Below are 27,993 nucleotides of genomic sequence, written 5' to 3'. Positions count from 1 at the left end.
GGCACGCAGATATAACTGTAGGGATGCTGTTATCGGCCAGGTCCAGCTTCCCATACAGAGAGGCCAGTGGCCCTTTAAATGGCCAAAAGCACACTCCACAGTCATTCTGCTCCGTCTCAGCCTGTTGTTGAACAGCTCCTTGCTGCTGTCAAGGCTCCCTGTGTAGGGTTTCATGAGCCACGGCATTAAAGGGTAAGCGGGGTCTCCAAGGATCACAATAGGCATTTCGACTTCCCCTACGGTGACCTTCTGGTCTGGGAAAAAAAGTCCCGGCTTGCAGCTTCCTGCACAGACCAGTGTTCTGAAAGATAAGTGCATCATGCACCTTTCTGGGCCAGCCTGCGTTAATGTCAATGAAATGCCCACGGTGATCCACAAGCGCCTGGAGAACCCTGGAGACATAGCCCTTCCGATTAACGTAATCGGAGGCTAGGTGGGCTGGTGCCAGAATAGGAATATGCATGCCATCTATCGCCCCTCCACATTTAGGGAAACCCATTCGTGCAAAGCCAGCCACAATGTCATGCACATTACCCGGTGTCACAGTTCTTCTGAGCAGGATGCGATTAATGGCCCTGCAAACTTGCATCAACACGATTCCAACGGTCAACTTCCCCACTCCAAACTGGTTAGCGACCAATCAGTAGCTGTCTGAAGTTGCCAGCTTCCAGATTGCAATAGCCACCTGCTTCTCCCCCATCAGGGCAGCTCTGAATCTCGTGTCCTTGCCCCTCAGGGTGGGGCAAGCTCCTCACACAGTCCCATGAAAGTGGCTTTTCTCATCCGAAAGTTCTGCAGCCACTGCTCCTCATCCCAGACTTGCATGATGATGTGATCCCACCACCATCCTGAGCCCAAAAGCGCCGTTCCACAGCGGTGGGCATGTCCGTGAATGCCACACGCAATCTCATGTCGTATGCGTTACTTGCGTCGATATCATTGTCGGAGTCCTCACTGTCACTTTGGATCTTAAGAAGTAACTCGACTGCCAAACGTGACGTGCTGGCGAGACTCATCAGCATATTCCTCAGCAGTTTGGGCTCCATTCCCGCAGACCGAAAGGAAAGATAGAGTGGGCAATACAAAAACATTGAAAGATGGCGCCAATTGTGGATGGAAGCAGAGGGATTGCTAGGATAACCGATGCATCACAGGGCGTTGGGACAGAACCCAGAATGCCCCACACCCTCCACACCCTTCCCATAAGCCACAGTGCCAGAATGGGAAGAGGTGCTCTGTGGGATGGCTGCCCACAATGCACCGCTCCCAATGCCGCTGCAAGTGCCGCAAATTTGGACATGCCAGAGTGCTTGCAGCTGTCAGTGTGGACAGACTTCAGCACTTTCCCTACTGCGCTCTACAAAGGCTGGTTTAACTCAGAGCGCTCTACATCTGCAAATGTAGCCATGCCCTGTGTGTGTCAAGCAAGCTGCTGTTTTATGTAAATTAGGGCCTGGCTACACTTGCAGCTGTAGAGCACTGAGAGTTAAACCAGCCCTCAGAGACCGCAGCAGGGAAAGCGCTGCAGTGTGTTCACACTGTCAGCTGCAAGTGCACTGGCATGGCCACATTTGCAGCACTTGCAGCAGCATTGGGAGCGGTGCATTATGGACAGCTATCCCACAGAGCACCTCTTCCCATTCTGGCGCTGTCCTGTCCCAATGCCCCGTGATGCATCGCTTCGTATCCCAGGAATCCCTGTGCTTCCGTCCACATTTGCAGTCGAGTTACTCCTTAAGCTACAAAGTGACAGTGAGGAGTCCGAGGATGATGTTGACTCGCATAACGTTTACAACACTAGATTGCTTGTGTCATTCGTGGACATGCTCACCAGAGTGGATCGCCACTTTTGGGCTCGGGAAACCAGCAGCGAGAGTTGGGATCACATCACCATGCAAGTCTGGGATGACGACCAGTGGCTCCAGAACTTTCGGATGAGAAAAGCCACTTTCATGGGGCTGTGTGATGAGCTCGCCCCCACCCTGGGGCACAAGGACACAAGATTGAGAGCTGCCCTGCCGGTGGAGAAGTGGGTGGCTATTGCAATCTGGATGTTGGCAACTCCAGACAGCTACCGATCAGTCGCTAACCAGGTAAAGGACGACTGATTGTTTCACAGCGTACTGTCCTCTGGGGTTCTGTGCCTTGGAGAGAGCCAGCTGCTGTAGGGGGCCCCTATGCTCAACACTGTCCCCACATTTTCCACAGGAGTTCATCCTGGAATATATCTCGCTGCTGCGGGTGACCTGAGAAGCAAGGGAGGATCTTCTATTACAATGCGGCTTCTGCCCTGGCCCATATGCAGCTTGCCTGTGTGCAGGAATGGTCCCCCCACCAGTCACGGCACAGTGGTGCGGACATGTTAGCCTTACTGGGACAAGAAGCACAGTAGCTCTGCCAAGGAACCTGCGCTAGCTTCTGCATGAGATCTTTGAAGTGATCACTGAGGCCGATTACCGCGATGTGAGAGAGCATATCAACGCCCTATTCCGCGTCTAGGCATGCATGCAGCCTTAACCCTCCTTGCCCCAAGAGCCCACACCAAACAACTTCCTTCCCAAAATAAAAGCCGCTTACCGGGCACCTCCTCTGCTGTTTGTCCTTGCCCAAGCACTGGCCGCTGAGACTGGCTACCTTCCTCCTGGCTTGAGAACAGCTCCTGGCTGCATGCATCTGGGGTTGCTGGGCTGTCTCCTTCCTCCTCAGCACCCTCGCTTCCGCTTTCCTCCTACTACTACCTTGTTGAACTGGGCTCTGAAGTGTCCATGGTGGTCTTCGGAGTAGAGGTGGGGTCACCCCCAAGTATTGTGTCCAGCTCTCTGTAGAAACAGCAGGTCGTGGGGGCAGCACTGGAGCGGCGGTTTGCCTCACGGGCTTTGTGGTAGGCATTCCGAGCTCCTTCACTTTAACCCTGCACTACAATGCGTCCCAGTCCTGGCCCCTTTCCATCATATCCCTTGATATCTGCCCAAAGGAATCGTAATTCCTATGGCTGGAGCGCAGCTGGGGACTGGACAGCTTTCTCCCCCCAAACACTGATGAGGTCCAGCACCTCGCCACTGCTCCGTACTGGGGATCGCCTGGTGCATGGAGGCATGGTCACCTGGAAAGATTCACTGAGAGCACTCCACGCCTTGCTGAGTAAACAGGAAGGGGATTTTCAAAATTCCCAGAGAATTTAAAGGGCGGGTCTGAGGGTGGGTCACCTGAGGACAGGGCAGTAGAGTTCGAAGTAATGACCAGAGTGGCTAGAACAGGCATTGTGCGACACTTGTGGAGGCCGATCAGAGCGCATTAATAGACCAGGGCGTCCACACTGGCGACGCGGTGCTCCAGCCGTGGCGCAGCAAGCATTATGCTTCTCGTGGAGGTGGATTACCAGGAGCGCTCCAGCCGTGGAGTCCGAGCACTCTACGTGCCTTGCCAGCGTGAACGCGTCATGAGTTAGGGCACCCAGGGCTACTTTAATGCGCTCTAACTTGCAAGTGTAGCCATGCCCTAACTTCAGCTTCTGGTTCAGTTTAAGGTATAACCACCCCACATATAGCATGCAATAGTCAGGTCTATAGGCACCCTTTAATTGTAAACAATGAAACAACTATTATGGACTTTATATCTTGTTTTGGGACAGCATTAACGATGATCCACATTGTTTCTTTACTTGGCTTATTCTGTAGTTATTTCTTTTTATATGTCTCTTGAATTAATTCTGTTTTGGAAATTAAGCATAGCAAAAATAATGACTGAGAGTGACTGACTGAGGAGGGAAATTTTAAGTTTGATAGACAACAACTAACCACAGATGGATGTTAAAGGGAGGTGAGGGAGCACCGGAGTCCAGGGAAAGCACCATTTGGGGGGAGGGGGGGGAACAACATTCCTTTTGAGCTTCCCACTTGATAGTGGCCTTGGACCATGCTGGGAGAGGTTTCCATCTTTCCTACTGACCTCCAGCTAGTAGCTGCCTGGTAAATTTTCAACCCTTCTTGGTTCTGTGTTACATCCTTTGATTCTCAGTCACAATAGATTGCCCCCTCAGTTTTTTTAATATACTTTATTACTGAAGTGTTGGATTACACGTGCTATGATTCATTTTAAAATATAAGTGTATCTACTTTAACTTTTTAGGTAGAACTTGATCTGATGAAGATGCAGTTCGCTGTGTTTGGCTATATGAGCAGAGTGTTGGATTCCTGCTCTCTCTTCATGCTAAGAACTACTTTAAGGACACTGGCATTAACTGTAGTTTTTTTTAATCAAATTTATATTTTTGCTTATAATAATGTTTTATTTGCTTGGTTTTGGTGGTTTTCTTGTTGGTTTTGGTTTTTGCAGTGCAGATATTTTTTCCTCTTCCATTATCCACAATTGTCAACATCACCTATTATTAGACTTCAAACAGTCATTCATCTGCCAAAAAAACAAATCACTGAAATACACCGATTTCTGCACTGACAAAAAAATGCCAAGCTTAATTTAGGAGGAATAGTTAATCTGTGACTTTTTATCATGACTGTTCTCATCCCAGTGTTAAAAGTACCTTTGCTTAATGCTGCATTTTTAAAAAAAGGATTAGTTACCATTGGACTCTAAGCCCCTTCTGTCAAGCCATGTTTCAAATTGTTCATTGCTTTATGATGTTGACTTATGCAATACTGTAACCAAATCAAATTCCAAGATGATTCTATTCATATGTGGTTATCTACATGCTCCTGTTTTGAACATGCTTCCTGCTTTGAACTAATTTGTTCACCTGCACATCTACCAATGTGATATGTCATGTGCCAGCAATGCCCCTCTGCCATGTACATTGGCCAAACCGGACAGTCTCTACGCAAAAGAATAAGTGGACACAAATCAGATCTCAAGAACTGTAACATTCAAAAACCAGTAAGAGATCACTTCAATTTCCCTGGACACTCAATAACAGACTTAAAAGTCACCATTCTTCAACAAAAAACTTCAAAAACAGACTTCAACAAGAAACTGCGGAACTAGAATTAATTTGCAAACTTGACACCATCAAATTAGGCCTGAATAAAGACTGGGAGTGGTGGGGTCACTACAAAAAATAATTTTACCTCTGTTGATATTCACCCCTTCTTGTCAACTATTGGGAATGGGTCACATCCAGCATGACTGAATTGGCCTCCTTAGCACTGACCCTCCACCTGGTAAGGCAACTCCCATCTTTTCATGTGCTGTATATTTATACCTGCTTACTGTATTTTCCACTCCCTGCATCTGATGAAGTGGGTTATAGCCCATGAAAGCTTATGCCCAAATAAATGTGTTAGTCTCTAAGGTGCCACAAGGACTCCTTGTTGTTTTTAAACTGAGACAGACTAACACGGCTACCCCTCTGAAACCTGTCATTTTTCCTCAGATAGAATCATACAATATCAGGGTCGGAAGGGACCTCAGGAGCTCAACTAGTCCAGCCCCCTGCTCAAAGCAGGACGAATCCCCAACTAAATCACCCCAGCCAGGGCTCTGTCAAGCCTGACCTTAAAAACTTCTAAGGAAGGAGATTCCACTACCTCCCTAGGTGAAACACTGGAATGTGTTACCACCCTCCTAGTGAAAAAGTTTTTTCCTAACATCCAACCTAAACCTCCCCCACTGCAACTTGAGACCATTACTCCTTGTTCTGTCAGCAGCTACCACTGAGAACAGTCTAGATCCATCTTCTTTGGAACCCCCTTTCAGGTTGTTGAAAGCAGCTATCAAATCCCCCCTCATTCTTCTCTTCCGCAGACTAAACAATCCCAGTTCCCTCAGCCTCTCCTCATAAGTTATGTGTTCCAGTCCTCTAATCATTTTTGTTGCCCTCCGCTGGACTCTTTCCAATTTTTCCACATCCTTCTTGTAGTGTGGGGCCCAAAACTGGACGCAGTACTCCAGATGAGGCCTCACTAATGTCGAATAGAGGGGGACGATCACGTCCCTCGATCTGCTGGCAATGACCCTACTTATACATCCCAAAATGCCATTGGCCTTCTTGGCAACAAGGGCACACTGTTGACTCGTATCCAGCTTCTCGGCCACTGTAACCCCTAGGTCCTTTTCTACAGAACTGCTTCCGAGCCATTCAGTCCCTAGTCTGTAGCGGTGCATGGGATTCTTCCATCCTAAGTGCAGGACTCTGCACTTGTCCTTGTTGAACCTCCTCAGATTTCTTTTGGCCCAATCCTCTAATTTGTCTAGGGCCCTCTGTATCCTAGCTACCTCTCCTCCCAGTTTAGTGTCATCTGCAAACTTGCTGAGGGTGCAATCCACACCATCCTCCAGATCATTTATGAAGATACTAAACAAAACAGGCCGAAGGACCAACCCTTGGGGCACTCCACTTGATACCTCCGCTCAGAGGCTTAATAGTAGCACTCTCCTTCCTGGCACCCAGCAGCTGTGTCCTTATCAGTCACTGAATGAACTAGCAGGGACTGGCATTTTCCTCTCCTCTGCAGCTCCTACTGTCAACTTGCTCAAGAGGACACTGTTTCTTTCACTGCTGTCTGCTGGATTCTTAGTACTCTTTGATCTGCACTTTGCAACCATCCCATTTTCCCCCATTCCAAATACTGATTGGCCTGAAATAATAGGAAGAACCTAGGTGCCCTTACTAAGTGCCTAGGTACTCATGCCTAAAGCGTGCCATGGAGGGACATCATCTGGTTCTATATAAAATCCGGTTACACGTGACAGAAGGAAAGTGTAACGATCCTCTTCCCCCTCATGGCACATGACACAGACTTTCTATTCTCCGCCAAGTGCATGGAGTTCAGAACAAGACTGCAGGCACCATGTATGATACAACCACGTGTAGGAAGAGATATTGCAAACCCACAACTCCTGTGTACCGAAAGATAAACCCGACTGCTTAAACAGAGTTCTCATTGTCCTTTATGCCGCGATTTTCAACTCACTGACATTTGTCTCCTGGATTGGAATACTTTATGCAATGGCGATATGAATGAAGGACTTGGGGGGGTTGCAGAAACACCCTCCCACCGATAGCAACCTAAACAATCCAGCAACATACCGGAACCTACTCACAGGGGGAGGAAAAGAATTAAATATTCTACCAGCAACACATTAACTACTGAACTGTCCCCCCTGGGACGATCTCAACATAACCCTAGGTTACTGTCAAGAGGACGCCGGTCCGCAGCCACAGGTAACGGGTGTAATTAAAGAATCTTAGAAAAACACACAAATCCTGTAACAACATATTCAACCGTTACAAAGTAATCTGTGCCTACCTCAGGGTTAAAGTGCCTGTGCTGGATATACCACATTTTCTAGAAAGCAAGCCAGGAACTGACAACGTGTGCCGGCTATGGAGAAGCCGGTAACTGTACTACGCACAAACACATTAAATTGTTTTATTGTATTGTCGCACAGAGGCTGCCCAAGTACCCCCAGCTACACGGTAACACAACAGCCGTTCTGTTCTACTGGGTCTGTGCCTGCCTGCTGGGGGTGACTTTCAGGCTGCACTTTAGTTGAACAGCACGTGTTAACCTTTAGCCGGGGCAGAGTGAGATTGACAAAAGAACCCTTTAATAGCAAACACTCCCTGCTGCCCGTTTTCATGCACGCTCTCGGGGTGAAGCTGACGTTCATTCTCTCTCGCTCGCTCTCTTTTTATTTGTTACCTAAGTTGGTTTTGTTCCAGCTTGGGCTTCTTGGCTTGTGGTTCCTCTGCTGCCATCTTCATGCTCAGTGTATCTAGCAGGCGCGCAGCCCCGACCTCGTCACGATCCCCTTGTAGCAGCGGCTCAGCTTCCAAACCGGGCAACAAGCCGCCAGCAGCAGCGGGGCGTGGAGCTGAGTGGCCTACAGAGCGCCTGATTCAAGAATTGGTCAGGAGCGGGGTACCCACTTTTAAAATAACGTGGCAATTGCTGAATCAGTGCAGCAGCCTTTATTGCTGGAGAATCATATCGCCTTGGGCATCTGATACAAATCCCCTCCTTCTTTGTAATGCAAATAATGACCAGGCTTAAATTAACTGGCCACCGAGGTCAGATGCCAATGCACGGCTTGCCAAACTCAAAGCGGCTCCAGCGTGGCGAGATTTCTTGCAGATTCACAGGCGAGTCAAACATACAGTCTTGCACGGATGAAGGCAGTCGCATAGACGCCAGTGCGTGCGTCTGGGGGAGGAGGCATGGGCTCTGTGGGGTCCTCGCAGCCATATTTGCCACTGTTTCTGGGGGAGCGGGGTGCCTGTTCTGAGTGGGAGCGGTGGCTCGGGGAGCGGCAGGTGAATATGTCTTAGCCCTGGAATTCGGGGGCGGATAGTCTACTGTCCTTGCGGGGTTTTTTTAAGTTAAAATGTTATTGTGATAGCCGGAGGCGCTGATACTTTTGGAAAAGAGGTTGATGGCTCTTTGTTCTGCATACATTTGTGCGACCGTGAAAGTCCCAGGCACTCATCCCACTCCTGTTCCTCAGAATTTATTACCTTTATATTGGTTAATGTTTGCGAAGTGCATGAAGTGCACTATGAAGTGCTGAGAATTTATATTAACAACAGAATCGTGGGTGTCGTCCAGCCAAATAAGGTGCGCTGAGGTGGCGGGTTTTTTTGTGGGAAGAGAGAGTTCGGGAGAAATCGAAGGTGTATTACGTTGTGTGTGTCAGTTTCTAGTTCTTCCATTCTTGCTAGGTAATAGTTCCTGTCTGGTTAAATTCACTTTAATGAAAAATTCTTAAAAACCCAAAGTCTGACAGAGACCCAGTTAAGTTTCACTAAGCAACTCCTTTAACTTTACAAAATTTAAAATGCATTTCGGTTAATGTAGCTGTTCCTGTCTCCCCACCATAAGTTGTGCTGTAATGAGATCTAATATCTGATTCTGTTTTAATTTGCTATGTACTGAGCCTTTGGTTTTCAGATTGGATTTTACTCATAAGAACTATCTTTACTACTATACTGATTTAGCTTTGGATCTTGGAAGCTTTCTTTGCTGCAAGAGAAAATGAGTTGTTACTGTCCTAATACGTCTCAGCTCTTCTACTTCAATCATTGTACGAAACGTCTTCCCCCAAGAATAGGCTTGTTGCAGAGTTAAATTGTGATATAATTTTATCATATTCAGGTTCTCATTTATTATAGATTTTAGAAACTATGAGAATAGGAGTATGTGTGTATATATATATACATACACTCTAAATTTGGGGTTAATTTTCTTAACAGACTGTAAATTCAGAATCTCTGATTTTAACAACTAAGTTAGAAATAAAAACACTAGACTTGTGTGGGACAGAAGTACATTTTGGTTTGCACTGTGTGCTTAAAAGTTCATTTGAGAGTTATGTGGAGTGTTTTGTTTTTATTGTCTGAACTGAGAAATAAATGCATAGAAAAGCAAATTCTAACTGAGTGAGAAGTAAATGTGCATAGAAAAGCAAATTCTTTCTATTTTAATAGTCTTCAGAATTCAAGTAAGGACTTTCTTAGAGAGAGGGTCAGTTTAAAGACTTATTTTTAACAGCCACACCCATATGTATTTCACAGAAGTAGTCACATAATAATCTTTCAAAAACAGTGCAATCAAGAAACTTGATATTAAGGCAATGTAACATTATATTAAGCAAAGTGGTCCGTTATATCAAGATCTATGGTGAAAGTTTACTTTATCATTATTTATAAAGCACCTAAGTTTTCTAGGTCCATTATAGATCACTAAATACATGTCCCTGGCCCTGCAAAGGTTTTAGTCTAAATTTTATATACATCTGAATAAGTGATCTGTGCAATGGCATGAGAACAGGAAGATGGGAGAGGAGTTACAATAATATGGTCATGTGGTTAGCTAGGTTTGTCACATCTTTTTAGTGGTTCTAAATAACTTTTTGTCTTTGCCTTTAATTGATTATGAACAGTCGGGAGAACAATATCTTGTTGGCAACACTCGGTTTCTCTGAAGCTTTTTCTATGCTAGGAAGTTTAACAGTTGCTGATAATTTGTCAGCAATTGGTGCAGTTGAACCAGTATTGAAAGTAGCTTAACTGCAAGTGGATCTTGTATACGCCTGGGGAAACTTTCTGAAGGTTTCCCATCCTTACTAACATCGGTTTAATTGCATTGATGTTGGGAGCACTAGTATATACAGCTCAGTTTTTAGCAGCCCTTTTCAGGACCATGAGAAGCTTGCTCTGAAAAGATTTAATGGATGGATGTAAAAGAGCTCCTAGTACCTTGCCTTGTCATTAGTGTTCCCAGCAGGGCAGTCTTCACCAGTGGTAGCATCAGTAAGAATTTTTTGTAAGAGTCCCTCATGTGTACACAGCCTTAATAGTAGTTTCAAAGTCAGCTCTCTGTGTTTAGTCCCTTTTCTGTTATTGCTTTGTGTTCCATCCCAGTAGCCCCAACTGGCTCCAGCTCAGAGTGGGTACCTGCTGTACTCTGAGCTGAATGTGCAGCTGTTGAAACAGTTGCTCATCCATAAAACTTACCATCTCAGAAAAAAGGGGGGGGGGGAGAATGATTGATTGATTCCTATATTACACACAACTGAGGCACTAAGTGACTTGCTGACAATCAAACCAAGTCTGTAGAAGAGCTGGGAATGGAACTAGTGTTTCCTGAATCCCAGAGCCTTAACCACAAGACTGTCCTTCCTCCGTTTTGCTCTCAACAAGGGTTACTTGTATTAGTAAGCAGCCATGTTATTGTCAGTTACTATAACATATGACAACAGCCAACCCATTATCACTTTTTTTTTTTTTTTTTTTGGTCATGTACTTTTTTTCTCCCTCTTCTTCTGTTGAGCTGAATACACCACAGTTGTGATTCTCAGTAGTACTCGTCTTTAAAGTGGTAGTGAACCTTTCATCCCAGCTATCTACTTAAGGGGTTACTCTTACTGTTCTCTTAATTAGTTAGACCAAGTATCAGCATACAATGTAGTCGCTTTAGGTTTTTTTGTTTTGTTGGGTTTTGTTTTTTGTTTTTTAAAAGGAGTTACACCTGCTCCTGAGTCTCCCTGCCAATTTTTAGTTTTTGTAATGTTTTAAAGTGAGTTATCTCCCCTGTTTCTAGGCCCATACAAATGAAGATAAAAATTTACTAGTCAAAGTACTGTCCTGTGCACAAAGTAAGCAAAGTATGCATTAAGATGACTAATAGAATTTTTATCAGTTGTTGTTTCTCAGATGTTACTTGTAGCAAAATAGTAGGGCTGTCGATTTAAATGCAGATAAGTCACATGATTAACAGATTAATTTTTAAAAATTGTGATTAATTATACTGTTAAACAATAGAATACCAATTGATTTTATTAAATATTTTTGGATGTTTTTCAATATTTTCAAACATTGATTTCTATTTCAACACAGAATACAAAGTGTAGGCTGCTCACTTTATCTTTTACAAATTTGCACTGAAAAATAGTATTTTTCAGTTCACCTCATCCAAGTACTGTAGTGCAATCTCTTTATCATGAAAGTGTAACTTACAATTGTAGATTGTTTTGTTTTTTGAGTGCAGTTATGGAACAATGTAAAACTTCCGAGTCTACAAGTCTACTCAGTCCTACTTCTTGTCCAGTCAACCGCTAAGACAAACATGTTTGTATACATTTATGGGAGATACTGCTGCCTGCTTATTTACAATGTCACCTAAAAGTGAGAATTGGTGTTCACATGGAACTTCTGTAGCCAGTGTTGAATGTTTAGCATATCTCGTACATACGTACCTTGCGTTTGCCCCTTCATGCTTCGGCCACAATTCCAGAGGAATTACTGCCATGCTGATGCTTGTTAAAGTGCGTTAATTAAATTAGACTATACTCCTTGGGGGAGAATTGTATGTTACCCACTCTGTTTTACGTGCATTATGCATATATTTGTTTACAACAATCTCACATGATGACCCAGCACATCTTCATTTTAAGAACACTTTCACAGTAGATTTGATAAAACGCAAAGAAGGTACCAATGTGAGATTTCTAAAAAAAGCTATAGCACTTGACCCAAGGTTTAAGAATCTGAAGTGCTGTCCAAAATCTGAGACCAACAAGGTGTGGAGCATGTTTGCAGAAGTCTTAAAAGAGCAGCACTCCGATGCAGAAACTACAGAATCCGAACCACCAAAAAAGAAAAATCCACCTTCTGCTGATAGCATCTGACTGAGATGATAATGAACATGCGTTGGTCCGCTCTGCTTTGGAGCATTATCGAGGAGAACCCATCATCAGCATGGACATGTCTTCTGGAATGGTGGTTGAAGCATGAAGGGACATATGAATCTTTAGCACATCTGGCATGTAAATACCTTGCTATGTACACTTTGTATTCTATGTTGTAATTGAAATCAATATATTTGAAAATGTAGAAAACATCCAGAAATATTTAAATGGTATTCTTGTTTATCGCATGATTAATTTATCACGTGATTGATCGTTTGGCAGCCCTAAAGTCTTTTAAAATGTTGAATATAAAGCAACTTAACAGTAAAGAGTCTTTTTACTGAATCATTTATATACATGGAGAGAAAAATGGAACCTTTAAGTTAATAATTCATTTGCATTACTAACCATTTAAATGCAATGCACTATGAATTTTATGAAGACAACAAGGTTAGCCCAAGAGCCAAAAACCAATTCAAGAGGCAGGCTTTTTCTCTCTCTCTCAAAAAGCTTATGGAGGAAGAACCTGGCTGAGTGCAGGATACACAATAAAATGCAGACACCTATAGAAATATAGGTTCATACAGAGTGGTATAAAGTATTGGAGGAAAGAAAAGCTACTCTGCATGCAAAATAGAAGTAAAACAAGTAAATTACAAGTGCAACCACTAAAACTGATAGGAGTGATGTTGTACAAAGTGAAAGGAAGACTTGAGATGTAACAGAAAAATAATCTTGATTACAGTAACAGGCTAAGAACAGTATACAACCTGTTCCATTTACCAAAATAGAACTCAAATGGTTTTGACTACTAAAAATCAAGGATTTAATCTGTAATATGCTCTGTATTTTGTCACTGAAAATACTCAATCTCGGAAAAGTGGCAAAAGCAGATTCCCACCTATCTGTACGTAGATGCATGAAAAAGTGTTTTTATTTTTAATCCTGCGATCCTAAGTCCTATTGGGTGAAGTCCACTGGTGTCCGGAGGGCTAGAACAAGATCTATGCACCATGTGAATTCCACTTCGTCCCTCAAAAGACAACTCACTTCAGTGGCACCGTGGCTTTTTACTGTCCTTTCTGCACAGCAATGGACTTCATCCACAAAGTGATGCCTCTAAAAATCAATACGTCTGTAATGAGTACGGTGCTAGTCAACATGAATAAGGGTGACAGAAGCTTGTCCCTTTGATACTGATAGCAATGCTATTAAAAGTGGGAGAAGTTGCTAAAAATCTAATTGCTGTTTAAGCTGTATATTTATTCTAACTTTAGATGAATAAGTTTCTAGTCCATTTCAGGTTCTTATGAACTAGCCACGACACAGCAATGTTTCAGTTATAAACACTGTAGGTAAATGTTTAAAAGAAATAAATCTACTAGCTTGGCATTGGAGGTGGGGAATGTGTTTAAGTATTTACAAAACCTAAACCAATAGTTGGCATTGCCTCTGCAACATCTGGTTTATGTGCCGAAAAAGTTATGGAAAGAATAGTCACCTATCCAGTGGGTTTGTGCATGGTAAATATTCTGTAATACAGTGCTTAAACTAGGGGCAATTGAGCACTGAGAGGAGCCTGATGCTAACCTTTTCCTTATGTTAAGGTGTTAATTTTCTGCTTCTGGGAGCATTATGGAGGAATGGTAGATAGAAACAAAAGACCTGTCCCTGATAAGTGGGTCCGAAGATGGTTGAGAATGGATAGCACCTCTGCAGGAGAAACTAGGGACCTCGTAATTTTGAGCCCAAAATGGAGGTAGTGAGAATTTGGGGGGGGGAAATAATGCTGACATATTACATCCCATGCAATATCTTTGAGGGCCATATTGTATTAAGTTGACAATCCCTGGCTCACAGTGATACATATACAGCTCCAAAGGGAGGCTTAATCACAGCTCCAGGAACTGGAGACAGGGAAGGGCAATTGCGTCAGTTAGGTTGTAAACACCTCCACAGAGGTCCCACCCCTTGCAGAGGCTGCATGTACTGGTTCAAACTTGATTCCACATAGACCAACAGACAAAGGAAGGGCTGCTGGCATAAAAGGCTATATTTAAACAGACTCCTGGTTTTCCTTTTAGCAAATGGACAGGACTTTGTCTCCAAGGGCTCCCTCCTTCCCCCCCACCATTGCAAAGGGTTGGAGGGACTGATGGGTAACAACTCCTGTTGTGTTTAAATCGGGGTCTCACTGTGTTGTCTCAGTAATGCTTTTTTACCTTAAGATTAAATGTGCTTGCTTAAAAAGAGCTGTGTGGTAACTGCTGGCAATACATTGTTCATAGCATTCAGAGAAAAAGCAAAGCACAAGTGCTGGCCTTAGGCAGATTAGCTTGCTGGGGATTGTGACTGATCACAGAGATCCCCTTGGGACTGTCACTTGATGTGCTGAAATTAACTTTGAGTCCATTTTCCCTGCCAGCTTGAGACTTCCAGAACCTGGTCTTGTTGAGCCAGACACACTAGCCTGCTGCAACACAGACCCAGGGTCCGGATCATGCCCCCAAAGCTGCAGGCTTTAAGTTAAAACAGCTCAACAGGTTACTTGTCTCCAGCACCTAGACATCCAGTTCCCAATGGGATCCAAACCCCAAATCCATTTTACTCTGTATAAAGCTTATACAGGGTAAATTCATAAATTGTCCGCCTACTATAACACTGATAGAGAGATATGCACAGCTGTTTGCTCCCCTGGGTATCAGTCACTTACTCTAGATTTATTAACCAACAAAAGTGATTTTATTAAGTATAAAAAGTAGGATTTAAGTGGTTTCAAGTAATAACAGATGGAATGAAGTAAGTCACAAAAGCAAAATAAAACCAACTTGCAAGTCTAAGCCTAATACATTAAGAAGCTGATTACAGGTAATATCTCACCCTTAAAGATGTTCCAGTAAACTGCTTTTGCAGACTAGACTCTTTCCTATTCTGGGCCCAATCCTTTCCCGGTACAGTCTTTGTTAAATCCAGCAGACATGTCAGGTGGTAAGCAGGGGTTCTCATTTGACTGGCTGCCCCTTTTGTTGTGCTCCATCCCTTTTTATAGCTTTGGCACAAGGCAGGAATCTTTTGTCTGTGCTTGTCCCCATCCCTGCCTCATCAATGGAAAAGTACAAGGATTAAGATGGATTCCAGGATCATGTGACATGGTCACATGTCACTAAGACTCGTAGTCTCCATTTTTTCTGGGGTGGTCCACAAGTACACAGGAAGGCTTGCAGGTAAATAAACCATTTACAACCAATTGTCCTAGTCACTGGGAGCCATGAAGATTCTAAACCACCATTAATGGCCCACACTTTGCATAATTATAATAGGACCTCAAGTTATACTTCATATTTCTAGCTTCAGTTATAAGAATGGTACATGTATACAAATAGGAGGAATATATTCAGTAGTTTATAACCTTTGTTATGCCTTACAAGAGATCTTTTGCATAAAGCATATGAGTGTTACATCATATTCACACAAGCATATTTCCGTAAAACATATGGAGTGCAACATCACAGGGAGATCAGTGTAAGGCAGGGAGCTGTGCAGCCTTTTAAAACTCCCCAGTCAAAAGGGAGTGGGACCAGGGTGCCTGCCTGGAGACAGGTGACCGCTTGAGACCTAACCAGGAAAAACAGGTGCAGTTATCCTGAAACTCTGACAAAGACATTTAACTTTCTAGCCTTTTCATGCTTACTAATAACTGAGCAATTACATACTCTTATTGTGAGATTTCTATTTATGGGAGAGAAGGTGGGGTCATACACATGGAGAAGTATGAATGGCAGATAGTAAGTGCTGGTGTGGCAATTGGCTGATATTCATAGGAGCAATATCTGGTAGAACCCAGAATTAAAACTTCCCCATTTAAAATGTTGCAGTTTTCCCTCTTGTTCTCCCTTTACCCCTAGCCTTGCCCATTTAATAGAATATGCAGCAAGATTTCACTCCCATACATAAACAAAGTGGAACCTGTTGAATACAAAGTTGGTTTTGGACCGACAGATTTACAGAGGGACAAGGTGAGTGAGTCAGTATCTTTCACTGGACCAAATTCTGTTGTGGAAGGGAAGCTTTTGAACTCTACAGAGTTGTTCTTCAGGTGTGGGAAAGGTAATCAGTGTTTCATGGCTAAATATAAGGTGAAACAGTGTTGAACATAAGGAGTTAGCACATGTTGCAAGAAACCATTCAAAATGAAGCAGGTAATTACTACCTCTGCAGTTGTAGGACAAAGGAGAGTTAGTGGGTTACAGGCTCTTGTAATGACACAAAATCATTGTCTCTATTGAATCAATGATATTTGGTTATGAATATAAGCTCCCAGGCTTGTTTTTGAAGGTGTTGCACAAGTTTCCTTTGAGGACAAGGACTGAGAGGTTAGATATGGAGTGATCATGTACAGGGTCTCCTTTTAAACACTTGAAACTGGCATGCAGCAGATGAAATCTTTAATTTAAAAAAAAATTGAAACAGCTTTGGCTCTGGTAAAAGACACTGATTAAAGTTTCAGAGTAACAGCCGTGTTAGTCTGTATTCACAAAAAGAAAAGGAGAACTTGTGGCACCTTAGAGACTAACCAATTTATTTGAGCATAAGCTTTCGTGAGCTACACTCACTTCATCGTAGCTCACGAAAGCTTATGCTCAAATAAATTGGTTAGTCTCTAAGGTGCCACAAGTACTGATTAAAGTGAATCAAATGGATATTGGAATTCCTGTTAGTCTCTGGGACTTGGAATGTTTAATGTTGTTTACAATACAAGATCAGGAAAATACATCTTAAAAATCCTAGACACAGTCTTTACCTATTTGCAACTCAATAAGTTTTAAATGCCATTCAATTTAATATGCAAGAACATTTTCTCCCCCAGAAAACAAGCAACCCACATCTTTTAGAACTACTTACTCCTTTATTTTGTATTTTTCTCCTTCCTTTTGTGTTTTGGAGGAGAAAAAGGAATAGGTTAGTTAAGCTTCTGCAGACTGTGGGATTATTCCCCATATTTTGTTCAAAATCCATCCCATTCTATCTCCATCCAAACAGGACTCCTTCATACAGATCTGTCTTTACCACATCCATAACAAATTCCTTCACAGATGTCATCCCTGTCCTTTCAGTACCTGAGAAGGTCTCTTAGGTATTAATAGACACTGTAACCTAACTCAACTATTTTTCTGCTTGGACTCATTTGTGAATACATCTTAGAAACACATCCTAAATGGCTCCCAGTTACAACCTAGAAACTTATGGAAGACTAACTTTAAATCAGCATTTCTTATGATCTCTTGGCTGCTTTTCCCCACCCTTTCCCCTGGAATACTTTTTCCAATCACTTCATGTCTCTGTTTTTGTTTTTTAAATAAAGGGATGTATCAGTGGTTAAACAACCACATACTTCTAAGAAATCTCTCTTCTAAACACTGGATCTTTTAAAAAGGTTTTAAAAGTAAGGATTCTGTTGCTGTCTCATTTAGATCTCTGAAATTCTTTTCCAGGCAGCCCCATAGCACTAAATGTTGTTGGTGTGCAAACTTGATTTCAGGCCCAATGCTTAGATACCTGCGCAGATACAAATTTGTATCTGTGGCTATAAATCAGTATCTGCTGAACCACATGGCTCTGGCGGGAACTGCAGCAGTGAAAGGAGCTGAACGTGGGGCCACTGCTTCCAGGAGCCAGCACCCCATGCCGGCAGTTTCTCCCAAGTGACTATACCGCCCCCAGACCCACCCCCATCCCTTCCACACAGCTGTCTGTCTCCTGTCTGGGGTCTGTACAGCCATGCCAGAGGACAGGGCTGGGGGCAGATATAAATTTGTATCCATGCAGAGCTCTAAGAGTACTTCTGCCTCTGCTCATGTGAGCAGGAGTGCCATTGAAACTGGTCAGAGGTCCAACTGTGTGCTGTGCCTCATGGAGGAAGGAGGTGGAAGTGCTTTTATTTCACCCTTGCACCGGTCAGATTCTGGGATGGCTGCAGGCCAGCACTACTTCTTGGCATCAGTTAAAGCAACTCCCAAAGCTGCTCTAACTTACCACAGCCTCCCAATGGCTATCTATAGGCTGTTGTACTGCATTTCAATACTTTGTGGCTTTTTGGCACTGTGCAAACACATCCCTTCCTGCTCTCAGAATGTCTCTTAAGAAGGGAGCAGCGTGGGGCTGACTAATAGGCCCCACATTGCTCTAGTGCTTTTAAGGCTTCTGAGTGTTAGCTGGGCAGTGGGGAGAATCTCCCAAGGGCTACAAGACCAGATTTCTGGCTTCCTAATGGCCAAATCTTGTTAACTGCGGAGTTCTCTTAATGGTCAATGGTACTGGTGCAATTTGACACTACTTGGCATGCTGCATGATTGGTCCCCAATTCTACAAAGAATATGAAAATCTGTTTGATATGAATATGATATGATATGAATATGAATGATATGAATATGAATCTTCTTTGTAGATTGGTCCCCAATTCTACAAAGAATATGAAAATCTGTTTGATAGTTAAGATCTTGGGAATACTACTGTCTAGTTAGTTCTCCAATACAATATCTGACCTGTTTTTTGGATAGTAAATTTCCTCAGACATTCCCACAGCATTCTTTACCAGACTTCCTTGGATGTAACTTCTATTTAAGATGCAGTTCCATTCACATTTTCCAGGAATGTGGAATTAGACATGAAGGTTTTTTAAATTCTGTTTCCAAATGAGTCACTTGGATTTCCAGCTTTAATGATGAAACTTTCTATCCTCTGCCCTCAAAGGAAATGTGATTATTCCACTTCTAATACTGTAATGATCTCTGTAACTGTGTTACTCGGGTCCGGGCAATTGTGTTAGTAGAGTCTTGCCAGTGATGGAGTGAATCAGGTCTGGAAACAGACTGAACTGAGGCTGCATGTAAATACTTTATAAAAGGCCTGTCAATTGGTAGATGAAATACTGTACAAATCTCTACTTCAGACACAGGTTATGATTTCCATTATGGAAAAACAAGACAGATAATGGAAAGGGATGTTTTGCACACTAAATTACTGATTAACAACTTCAAAGCATCTCAAAAGGTGATTACCAATGGGTTTTAAAAAATGCTAATTTAGATGTTGAGGAACACATGAGAACCAGGAACTTAAAAAAAAAAAAAAAAAAAAAAACTGTATAAAGCAATGCTGGTTAAACATATGACTCAAATCTATTGCAGCTGTCATTCAAGCAGAAGCCCTTCTTAATCTCACTTATACCCATTATGGTTCTGGGAGTTTCAGGTGAGTAAAGGGGATGAGTCACTAGACACCAAGCAGTTATGAATTGACTGCATAATACATTTGTCCTAATAATGACACTTGAATTCTGGCTTTTAAAAGTTTCTGAATATCAACAATCCTGTTTCGAAATAAGGAATGTTAATTAAAATGACAATGCTACAAAGATAAGGTTACAGAGTAATTGTACTTTTATAAGATTGAATCTTGGAAAAAAGAATGGTTCCTTACTTTGTAGGAACTGTGGCTCTTTGGGATATTCTGTATATGTGGATCCTGCTTATGGTATCCACTTACCCCCATACATGAGTTCAGAATGTTTTCACTAGTAATGTTCAGGAGGGGTTGTGCATGTACCTTTTATGCCCTTGAACTCCCGTCCAGCCCCAAGGGCTTAAGTAGCACAGCAGCTCCAACCACCACTCAATTCTTTTGCCCCCCAGCATCTTCATTTAGAAGACTCCAAGCTGTGGGGACAGAGGGTAGGTCATGGGCTCTACATGTGCAGAACATCTTGAAGAACCAAAATTTACTCTAAAGTTAAGTAATCCATTGTTTCTTCACTGTAATTGTGGATCCCGCATATGGTGATGAGCCAGCAGTCACCCGCTAGGAATTATCTGGAAAAAAAATTGCAAAACTTCCCTTCAGAAACAGGGTCGAATCTTGAAGCGGTTGCTAAAAAATGTTTCGTAAATGTATAAGCTGAAGACCAGATAGCTGCTCCACAGATTTCCAATACTGCAATTTGTCTTAGACATGCTACCGATGTGACTTGTGCTCTGGTGGAGTGGATTCAGATGTTTGGAGGACGACTACTTAATGTCATAAGCATTTCTAATACAAATAGATACCCATTGTGAGTTTAAGATGAAAGCCATCCCCTTGGATTTATTCCTGTTAGCAATGTCAAGTCTAAGCTTAATGAAAAGATCTGTCTAGATAATAAAATAGCAGTCTTCTCATACCTGGAGTATGTAATCTAAATTCAGACAATGAAGTATGAGGTTTTGGAAAAAAGGCTAGTAAGTTGTTAAACAGATTGGCAATGCTCTTGGAATAAAAGATGGGTGTGGTCTCATGCTTACCCTACCCATATGAAAATCTGCAAGGAGGATTTATCAATAAGGCTTGCAATTTGATTATTCTACTAGTTGATGTAACTGCTACCAAGAATGCCACTTTCATTGACAGATGAATTGGACAGTTTGATAAAGGCTCAAAGGGAGGATCTGTAAGTGAAGAAAAGACTATATTTAAGTCCCATGGTGTAGCTCTCTCTCTCACAGAAGGAAAAATATGAACAAGCCCGCTCAAATCTAGTCACTGACTGGGGTGGGGGGGAAAACTGAACTTCCCTCTGTTTGGGTAAGGAATGCAGATATAGCAGCCAAGTGACTTTGACTGAAGCAATCGATAATTCAGAGTGCTTTAAAAATAAGTAATCTAAAATAACTGGACTAGAACACCAATGTGGAATGTAACCCTCTTAAGATCTCACCCATAATGAAAAGGGTTTGCATTTTGCAGTATATGTGAATAACTTCCTGTTCTGAAGAGGACTTTTTACCAAAGACATATAGATATTATCCAGGATGTGATATTCAATGAGGCTGGGTTTGGGTAAAGAATTAGACCGTGATATCACACTTCCAGTTCATAATGGTCATGATAAATTTGGCAATAGCAGTAGGTCTGAGAACCAAAATGGATTAGGGTAAAGTAGGAGCGACCAATACAGCTCAAGCTTTTTCTTGCCTTATTTTCCAAAACACTCTTTGATTTAGTGGAAACAGAGGGAAAGCATCCATCAGATGGTGTGACCAACAAATAATGAAGGCAACTGCTAGAGATCCTGGATTCTTTCCTGCTTGAGAACAAAATATCAGACACTTCCCTGTTTTGATTTGACATGAATAAGTCTCTGTGGGGAAGCCCTCCTCTTGAAAAATTCAATCAATTTTTTAATTCCCACTCATGGGACGGAATATTTTCCTGCTTAGTACGGCCACTAGACTCCTGGGAAGTGAAGAGCTGTCTGCACTTCTGAATACTCCATTCCCAAAGTTTGACTTCCTGACAAAGAAGGTCTAATATCACACCTCCCTGCCTGTTTATAGAATAGGCCCCTGTGAAATTGTCTGAGACCCCTTGGATTGAAAAATCCTTGAATATAGGTAGAAACGCTTTTAAGAGGCATGAGATTAGAGGCATGAGATTTGCAAATTCTAGCACATTCATGTAAATTGTGTATTCTCGATGAGACCTAAATTCATGAGGCTGAATTATCTATTTATGCTTCCCAACCCATCTTGCATTAATCAATTAGAGTTTGACACAATCAGAGAAGACAATCTGAATTCCTGCACATACATTTCCTATCATTCACCATTCCGTAGAGGTTAGAATTTAATCTGGAATCCGCACATTTAATGATATGTGGAGTCTTGATTTGCAAACTGTATTTGATTCTAGCTTGAAGTGGTCTGAGACACAATCTGGCAAATGAAGTTATGAACATATATGAAGCCATGTGGCCTAGAAGTTTGAGACATATCCTGTTTTTTGTTTGAGGCCAAGTACAGAAGTGGAGGATCTGTTTTTTTTGTTTGTTTTTTTTTTTAAATGAGGAATCTGTCCAGTGGGAGGAATGCTCTTGCTGCTGCTGAATCTAGCAGAATTTAATGAACTTTATAGATCAGGATGGAATCTGATTCAAGTTTAAGTTGATCCTCAAATCCAGGATGGCGGAGGGGGGAAGAAATCACTTTCCTTGTGGTTGCTATTACCTGCATTTGTGATTTCCTGTCCCTACACCTTCCCCATGCACATGCGCAAGCCAGTTAGAGGTTAAATGTGCAACCCTTGTCCGTGTAGATGAGCTGCTATTACTGTTAGGCACATTGTAAACACCCTTGGGTGATAAAATTCTGAAAGGAAGAACTGTTAACAATGCAGTGGAGCCATAAAAGTTAGGGGTGTGTGTATTTATTGACACATGAAAATGAGCATCCTGCAAGTTGAGGGGAATGAACCATTCCATGGGACCTAGAGCAGGAATAACTGGAGTTAGCAAGCATACAGAATTCGACATGTAGTTGTTGGGGTTCCTGAGATATAGAATTGAATGCAAGCCCCATTTTGGGGGGGGGTAGGGGGGTGAGGAAACTGAGAATAGAAGCCTTTCCCAACATACACCTGAGCACTCTGTCTATTGCACCTAACTTGATTTAGGTGGTCTGTTTTCTCATACAAGTGCCATGCATTAGAATGGTACCTGGGAAGAGGGTGGGAAGGAGGCAAGGTTTGAAATTGAATGGTGTAACTGTCCCTGATTTGAAGGACTCATTGGTCTGTGGTGATCGCCATCCAAGCCTCCGTGAAATACAACAGATGGGAACCAAGGGGTGGAGTAGAAAGGTATAAGATTAGTCATTGTAGATTAGTCCAAGGGTAGTGGAACTGGCTTTTTCTAACATCTAGATCTTTATGGATTGCTCAGTTATGAGAATGTTTCTCTTCATATTGGAGTGTTTCTCTGTCTGTACTAGAAAAAGAAGATTGAGGATAAAGGTTTTTTTCTGAACATAGGATTATATAAATCGTATGATCTGAGAGTGGATCTCGAGTCTCAATGAGGAGACGCATCAGCCTTAATGCTAAATAAATTCTGACCATTGAATGGTAAATAGCCAATGGTTGCTTGCACTTCTCTCAGGAAAATTGTTATAAAGAACCATGATGAGCATTGCATCACAGCACTTGGAGCCATTGAACTAGCACCTAATGCCGCTGAGAGAGATTTTAGCACTCAGTAGATCCGCTTTACAGATTTAAACTTGTTGGAGGTGTTTTATACAGGGTATTACCGCAACACTAATTTAGCCATAAATTCCTTTATTGAATCCACAGGCCAAATGGAATTTATGCAGTTCTAAACATGCCTAAATAAGCAATTTACTACATCCAACAGTAACAAAACATTTATAAGCATTTGATCAAGATACTTATAAATGTTCTAAACCCAGGGGTGCTTAGTCTCATGTTGGTCATCCCCAATGTGGTCAGGCAGGTATTAGCCACAAACCCTTCAAGAATTTAATTTTTATATCCTTTAACAAACAAGTGATTGTCAGTTACTGACTTCAGCTAAACACCAATTTTGAGAGAGTTCATCCTCATTTCCCATCTTAATCCAGATTATATTTACAACCTCCTTTCTCCCCAAGGCCTTTCCTCCCTGCTGACCAACAGATTTTCTTGCATCAGGGTTTGCATAAGTTTTACTTTTAAGATAACACTGGCATGTGTGGTGGGAAGATCCAGCTGGTTCCTTCAAGACCGATTCTTTGTGTTGTTTTAAAACCATTTGCAGACACCCCTGCTGGTTAGAGGCTTTTTTGGGAGAGCGGTGGCAGGGAACCAGACTAACAGAATCTCCAAGGTGCAGCCTGGGACTGTGGGACCGTTGTGCCCCATTAACTCTCCAGCCTGGGTTGTCTCTCACAATACTGGGCTAGTGCCGAGCAGGAAACCCCTCCAGGTGCTGTTATCACTCAGCACAACAGCATGTGGAGACCCACACCCAGCTAGATTGAATGAATGTTCCCAAAGCCACTCATGAATCACACAGAAAGGCACCAGCCAAATCCTGTCCCCCAGCTCCCAGCCTTGTACCTCAGGAATATACCGTCTTGCACTGCTCAAGACAAGCAGTGCAGGTTTATTCATTGGTTCCCCACTTCATCAGTGGAAAGTGGATATACGCCAGCCTTTGTAAACCTGAGCAGATTTACCAAACAGTTCAGGCAAACTCACTGCTAAAGATAAACAGTAAAGCAGGTTTACTGACTACGAGAGAGATTGTAAGTGATAGGCAACAAGTCAGAGTGGTTACCAAAATAAAATATATAAGCACGCAGTCTAAACTCTCAACTCCATTAGACTGGGCAACATCTAGATTAAGCAGTTTTTCTCACCCCACTAGATATTGCAGTTCATAGTACACAGGTTTCAAAGTTGAAACCTGTGTACTGTCTCCCCTGTTGGAGTCTTCAGTCTTCTCAGTCTCCTTGTTGCTTGCAGCATTGGGGTGGGGGAAAAAGGGGGAGAAAAGGCCAAGCATCGGGCCACTGTGTTCTGTTTTATACCCTTAGCCCATGTGCTTGGAGAACAAGTCCAGGCATGTCTGGTGGGCAAGGTGAAGCAATACCCAGGTATGTATCCTGTGAGTGAGTAATGGAATTGTAACTCCTCTACTGGACAATGGCTGGTGATGTCTGTTCAGCACCCACCTGGGCGTTGGTTACCTCCCTTGTCATGGTCTCTGGAGAGCTAGTATCTGGGCACTTCCCAAACCCACAGCATATTTTAGTGAAAACCATACAAGATGATTATTTTTATATGAATTAATGATACGCCCATTTAGCTGGAACAATGAGTTTCAGCAGATCATAACCTTTCCCCAGTACTTCACATGGCATGTTTTATATGCCATATCAAAATTATATATAGATGAGGAATATGGGGGGTTATCGGGCACTCCCCCGAGGTATAGTGTCACAGATATCTTCCATACTCCATTCCTGTTGGCCTTATAACTCACTTTTGAGGCCTGCCTCCTACTTGCTAGTCAGGGGCTTTCTTTATAACACATTTCCTTAAGATAACACTTTAATTTCATATTTATTCTACACTTGTCTTAAACAGAGGGTAATTTGTCCTTAATCTGACAGTCTATCCCATTGCAGATAATCCTTACTTAGTTAGCATGGTTTGATAGCTTACTGTTCTGATATGCAGAGCAACCGAAGAGTAGATTTTTCTTAGAGATCCAGGCTTTTGGGTGCTTTCTCCGTGGGAGTTGATTTCCTTGACTGTTTTGATCTCACTGGTGGCAACACCACCAGTGAAGATGGAGCCAGGGTATAAAAATACTCAAAACCTTTGACAATACTTGGTTTATATAAAATTATATATATAAAATCAGCACATTTTGAAGTAGCTGAAATGAAGGCAGGATCATCTAAAGAACCTTGCTGCCTTCAGTATCCCTTCACTAATAGGTAGAGCAACTCTGCTTTGGGACGTTGGTTATAGACTATAAACAGCTGATAGGCTTTTTCTGAATTGTATCCAAAAGAATGTCCGGGATTGTGCTTTCCCCCATGCACTTCAGTCATTCGAGTGAGGTTTTTTTTTAAAATCATCAGCTGACACTAGTGTAGCCTGTGGAAGGGTTTCATTGGGTACCAAAGAACAAAGTGGAAGATCCAAGACTTCTCCTGGTGAACATGTATTTCTACATCATTTGGAATTTATTGTTCTTCTGTTTGCTGAACTTAATGAGGAGAGTGATTATATGCAATTTCTCATGAATCTTGAATATAGATGATACATGTTACAGGAGAACTTATCCTTTACATTGTGGCCATGAGGGCCAATATGGCCATGGTTGCAGACCATACGGGAAAGGGACATTTGACCAAATCAGAGGAAACCAAGGAAAGTTGTGAGAATTAACATCCTCAGGTCCAATAGGAGGGTCTTTCCCATATCCCTCTCTAGTCTTGTTTTCTTCCCTTTTTGGTGGAAGACTTGTGTGAGGGTGAAGAGGAGTCAGCCTTTTGGATGAGGAAATCTCTAATGCAGGAGCCATAATAGGAGATTGAAGGATGTGTGTGGGACTCGCATCCTTAATTGTACTTTAATGTTGATTCAGAGAACTTTTCGTCACACAAACCCTTGCTGCTTTCTGAGGAGGGCATCAGTCTGGCACCAAACCTGAGGTAACTTCCAGGATTGAAGACTTTGGTTCTCACCAGATCTCAGGGTCATTCCAGGACACTAAGGAACCTGTTCGTGATGAAGTGGGAGTTTTCTGTAGTAATCTTATGATTCCCGTGTGTACTGTGCCTTGCTACTCAATGGAGGCAAAAAGGTTAACACCGCTTTTGGAACAGCCCAGGACACACGAGGTACATGGGTCAGCTAACTGTCTGGGTGGAATAGCTGGGTCAGTAAAGAACGGTCTGAAACTGACCCAAATCAACAAAGGATCCAGCAAAACACCCCCCTTCTGTCCTCCCCAGTGACTGAAGAGTTGACACCTAAAAGCAGGAAAACCTGGCAGTGGGATATACAAACTGAGCTGGAGAATAAAAGGGGGGAAAATTACCTTGTTTTGAAAACACTGTTGCTGCAAATACTTGCTGAGAGCATTGCACCCTGAAGGGGGAACAGTACAAGCCTCCCACAGGAGTTTGCTGTTGGGAAGCTACAGAGAGGGACAGGGATTGATGGAGCCAAAGGCCCAATCTTGGAGACCATAAGCCTGCCCTGGTGGGACTGTGTAGGTCCTTCGGGCCCAACCAAAGGTGGTGCTAGCCCCTTGAGCTGCTTAGGGCCTAAGCAATTGCTTAGTCTGCTTATGCCTAGTACTGGTTCTGGGTCCAGCACATTAAAGAGTCACTCTCAAGAGACTGGTCACCAGCTGGGGCAGAGGTCAGACCCTGTGGATCTCTCGATAGCTATAAAATTATTGTTAAGCAGCATATGTGCTAAGGGTGCTGTAGCTGACCCCCTCCATACTAACAGTTTGTCAGTGACTGCAGCTGCTTATGTAGAGGAAGATTTAGCTAATGCTGCCAGAGCTGACAAAGGAGGTGCTGAGGTAGTTTCCTGAGCACGCTGGTGCTGAGAGGGACTGTGCAGATAAATCTGGTACTGAAATAGGATGAGAGATGCATCTTTGCCCTTGAGCTCTTTTTGACAAAGATATCATTTGTACTGGCCCCTTGCTATGGTGCAACACCAAGAATTCCACTCCAACTTTTTCCTGTGCCAACAACTCCTTTGAAGAGCTCTTCCTTGTGCCTGGAAAAGGAGACATGGCTCAGTGCTGGGGAACTGAACTGGAGTCAGAGCCTGTGTCCTTGGACAATAGGGATCTGTGACTGTCCTGATGGATTTGAGTGTCTCTAGGCTTCCTGATTGTTCCCGAGCTCAGTGTTACATCTCTGGTGACAAGAGCATTGCAAGGATGAATCAAATGAAGAAGTCTCTGTACCAGTGTGACATGCCAGGGTACAGTCCAAACTTTGTGGGGATTTGTCTCCCTGCCCTTGAACCTTGGGTGCCTTACAATGCCTTGCTTTAGTAGCTCCCACCTGGGCTGCTCACAAATAGACTTCCAGCATGCAGGCCACACCTTGAGTTGTGTGTGACCGCAGCCAACCAGCTCTACATCCTGGCTCTGACCTGCCTTGGTGATACTGCAGGGTGACCCCCTCCTCCCCCCCAACATACCCAGTTTTGGATTTTCCCACAGAAATGTATGTCTTGAACTGCCCATCCCTTTTCCAGACACTACAAGTATATTGTCTATTATTTCTTTAAGGCAGATGTTCTCAAACTGTGGTCCATAAGCTCCATTCAGGTGGTCCGTGAATAGTTCCCTCTAAGGTGCACACCTGGGTAGCTGCACACAAGAGAATGAAGGGCCACCCATCCAATTAGTGGAACCACACAGGCTTGGCTCCACTAAATAGGTGCCTGGACCTTGGAGAAGATGCACATGGAGGTGGTGGCCTTGTGGGGGAATAG

General features: G+C 43.0%; 2 protein-coding genes across 6 annotated transcripts in view; one reads left to right on the top strand and one right to left on the bottom strand.

The window, feature by feature from the left end:
* ADK (adenosine kinase) overlaps positions 1 to 7,870 on the bottom strand; it is a 555,104-nt gene extending 547,234 nt beyond the window's left edge. For 2 of the 3 annotated variants that reach the window (XM_037904411.2, XM_037904417.2), the window contains exon 1: positions 7,659 to 7,828. In XM_037904411.2, the coding sequence (XP_037760339.1) occupies positions 7,659 to 7,720 (62 nt within the window). In that variant the 5' untranslated portion in view covers positions 7,721 to 7,828. Of the gene's footprint in view, positions 1 to 7,658 lie in introns of all 3 variants that reach the window. The other variant, XM_037904414.2, reaches the window with a different exon arrangement.
* A 169-nt stretch (positions 7,871 to 8,039) lies between these two features.
* AP3M1 (adaptor related protein complex 3 subunit mu 1) overlaps positions 8,040 to 27,993 on the top strand; it is a 44,845-nt gene continuing 24,891 nt past the window's right edge. The window contains exon 1 of one of the 3 annotated variants that reach the window (XM_043551793.1): positions 8,040 to 8,098. Coding sequence is in view for 2 of the 3 variants with exons in the window: in XM_043551792.1 (XP_043407727.1) it covers positions 8,174 to 8,269 (96 nt within the window). In the remaining variant the exon portion in view is untranslated. Of the gene's footprint in view, positions 8,099 to 8,146; positions 8,270 to 27,993 lie in introns of those variants that run through there. The other 2 variants (XM_043551792.1, XM_037904410.2) reach the window with 2 other exon arrangements.

The sequence above is a fragment of the Chelonia mydas genome, chromosome 7 (genome assembly GCF_015237465.2).
Source record: "Chelonia mydas isolate rCheMyd1 chromosome 7, rCheMyd1.pri.v2, whole genome shotgun sequence".
Classification (NCBI taxonomy): Eukaryota; Metazoa; Chordata; order Testudines; family Cheloniidae; genus Chelonia; species Chelonia mydas.
This window is presented reverse-complemented; position numbering and strand designations above follow the sequence as displayed.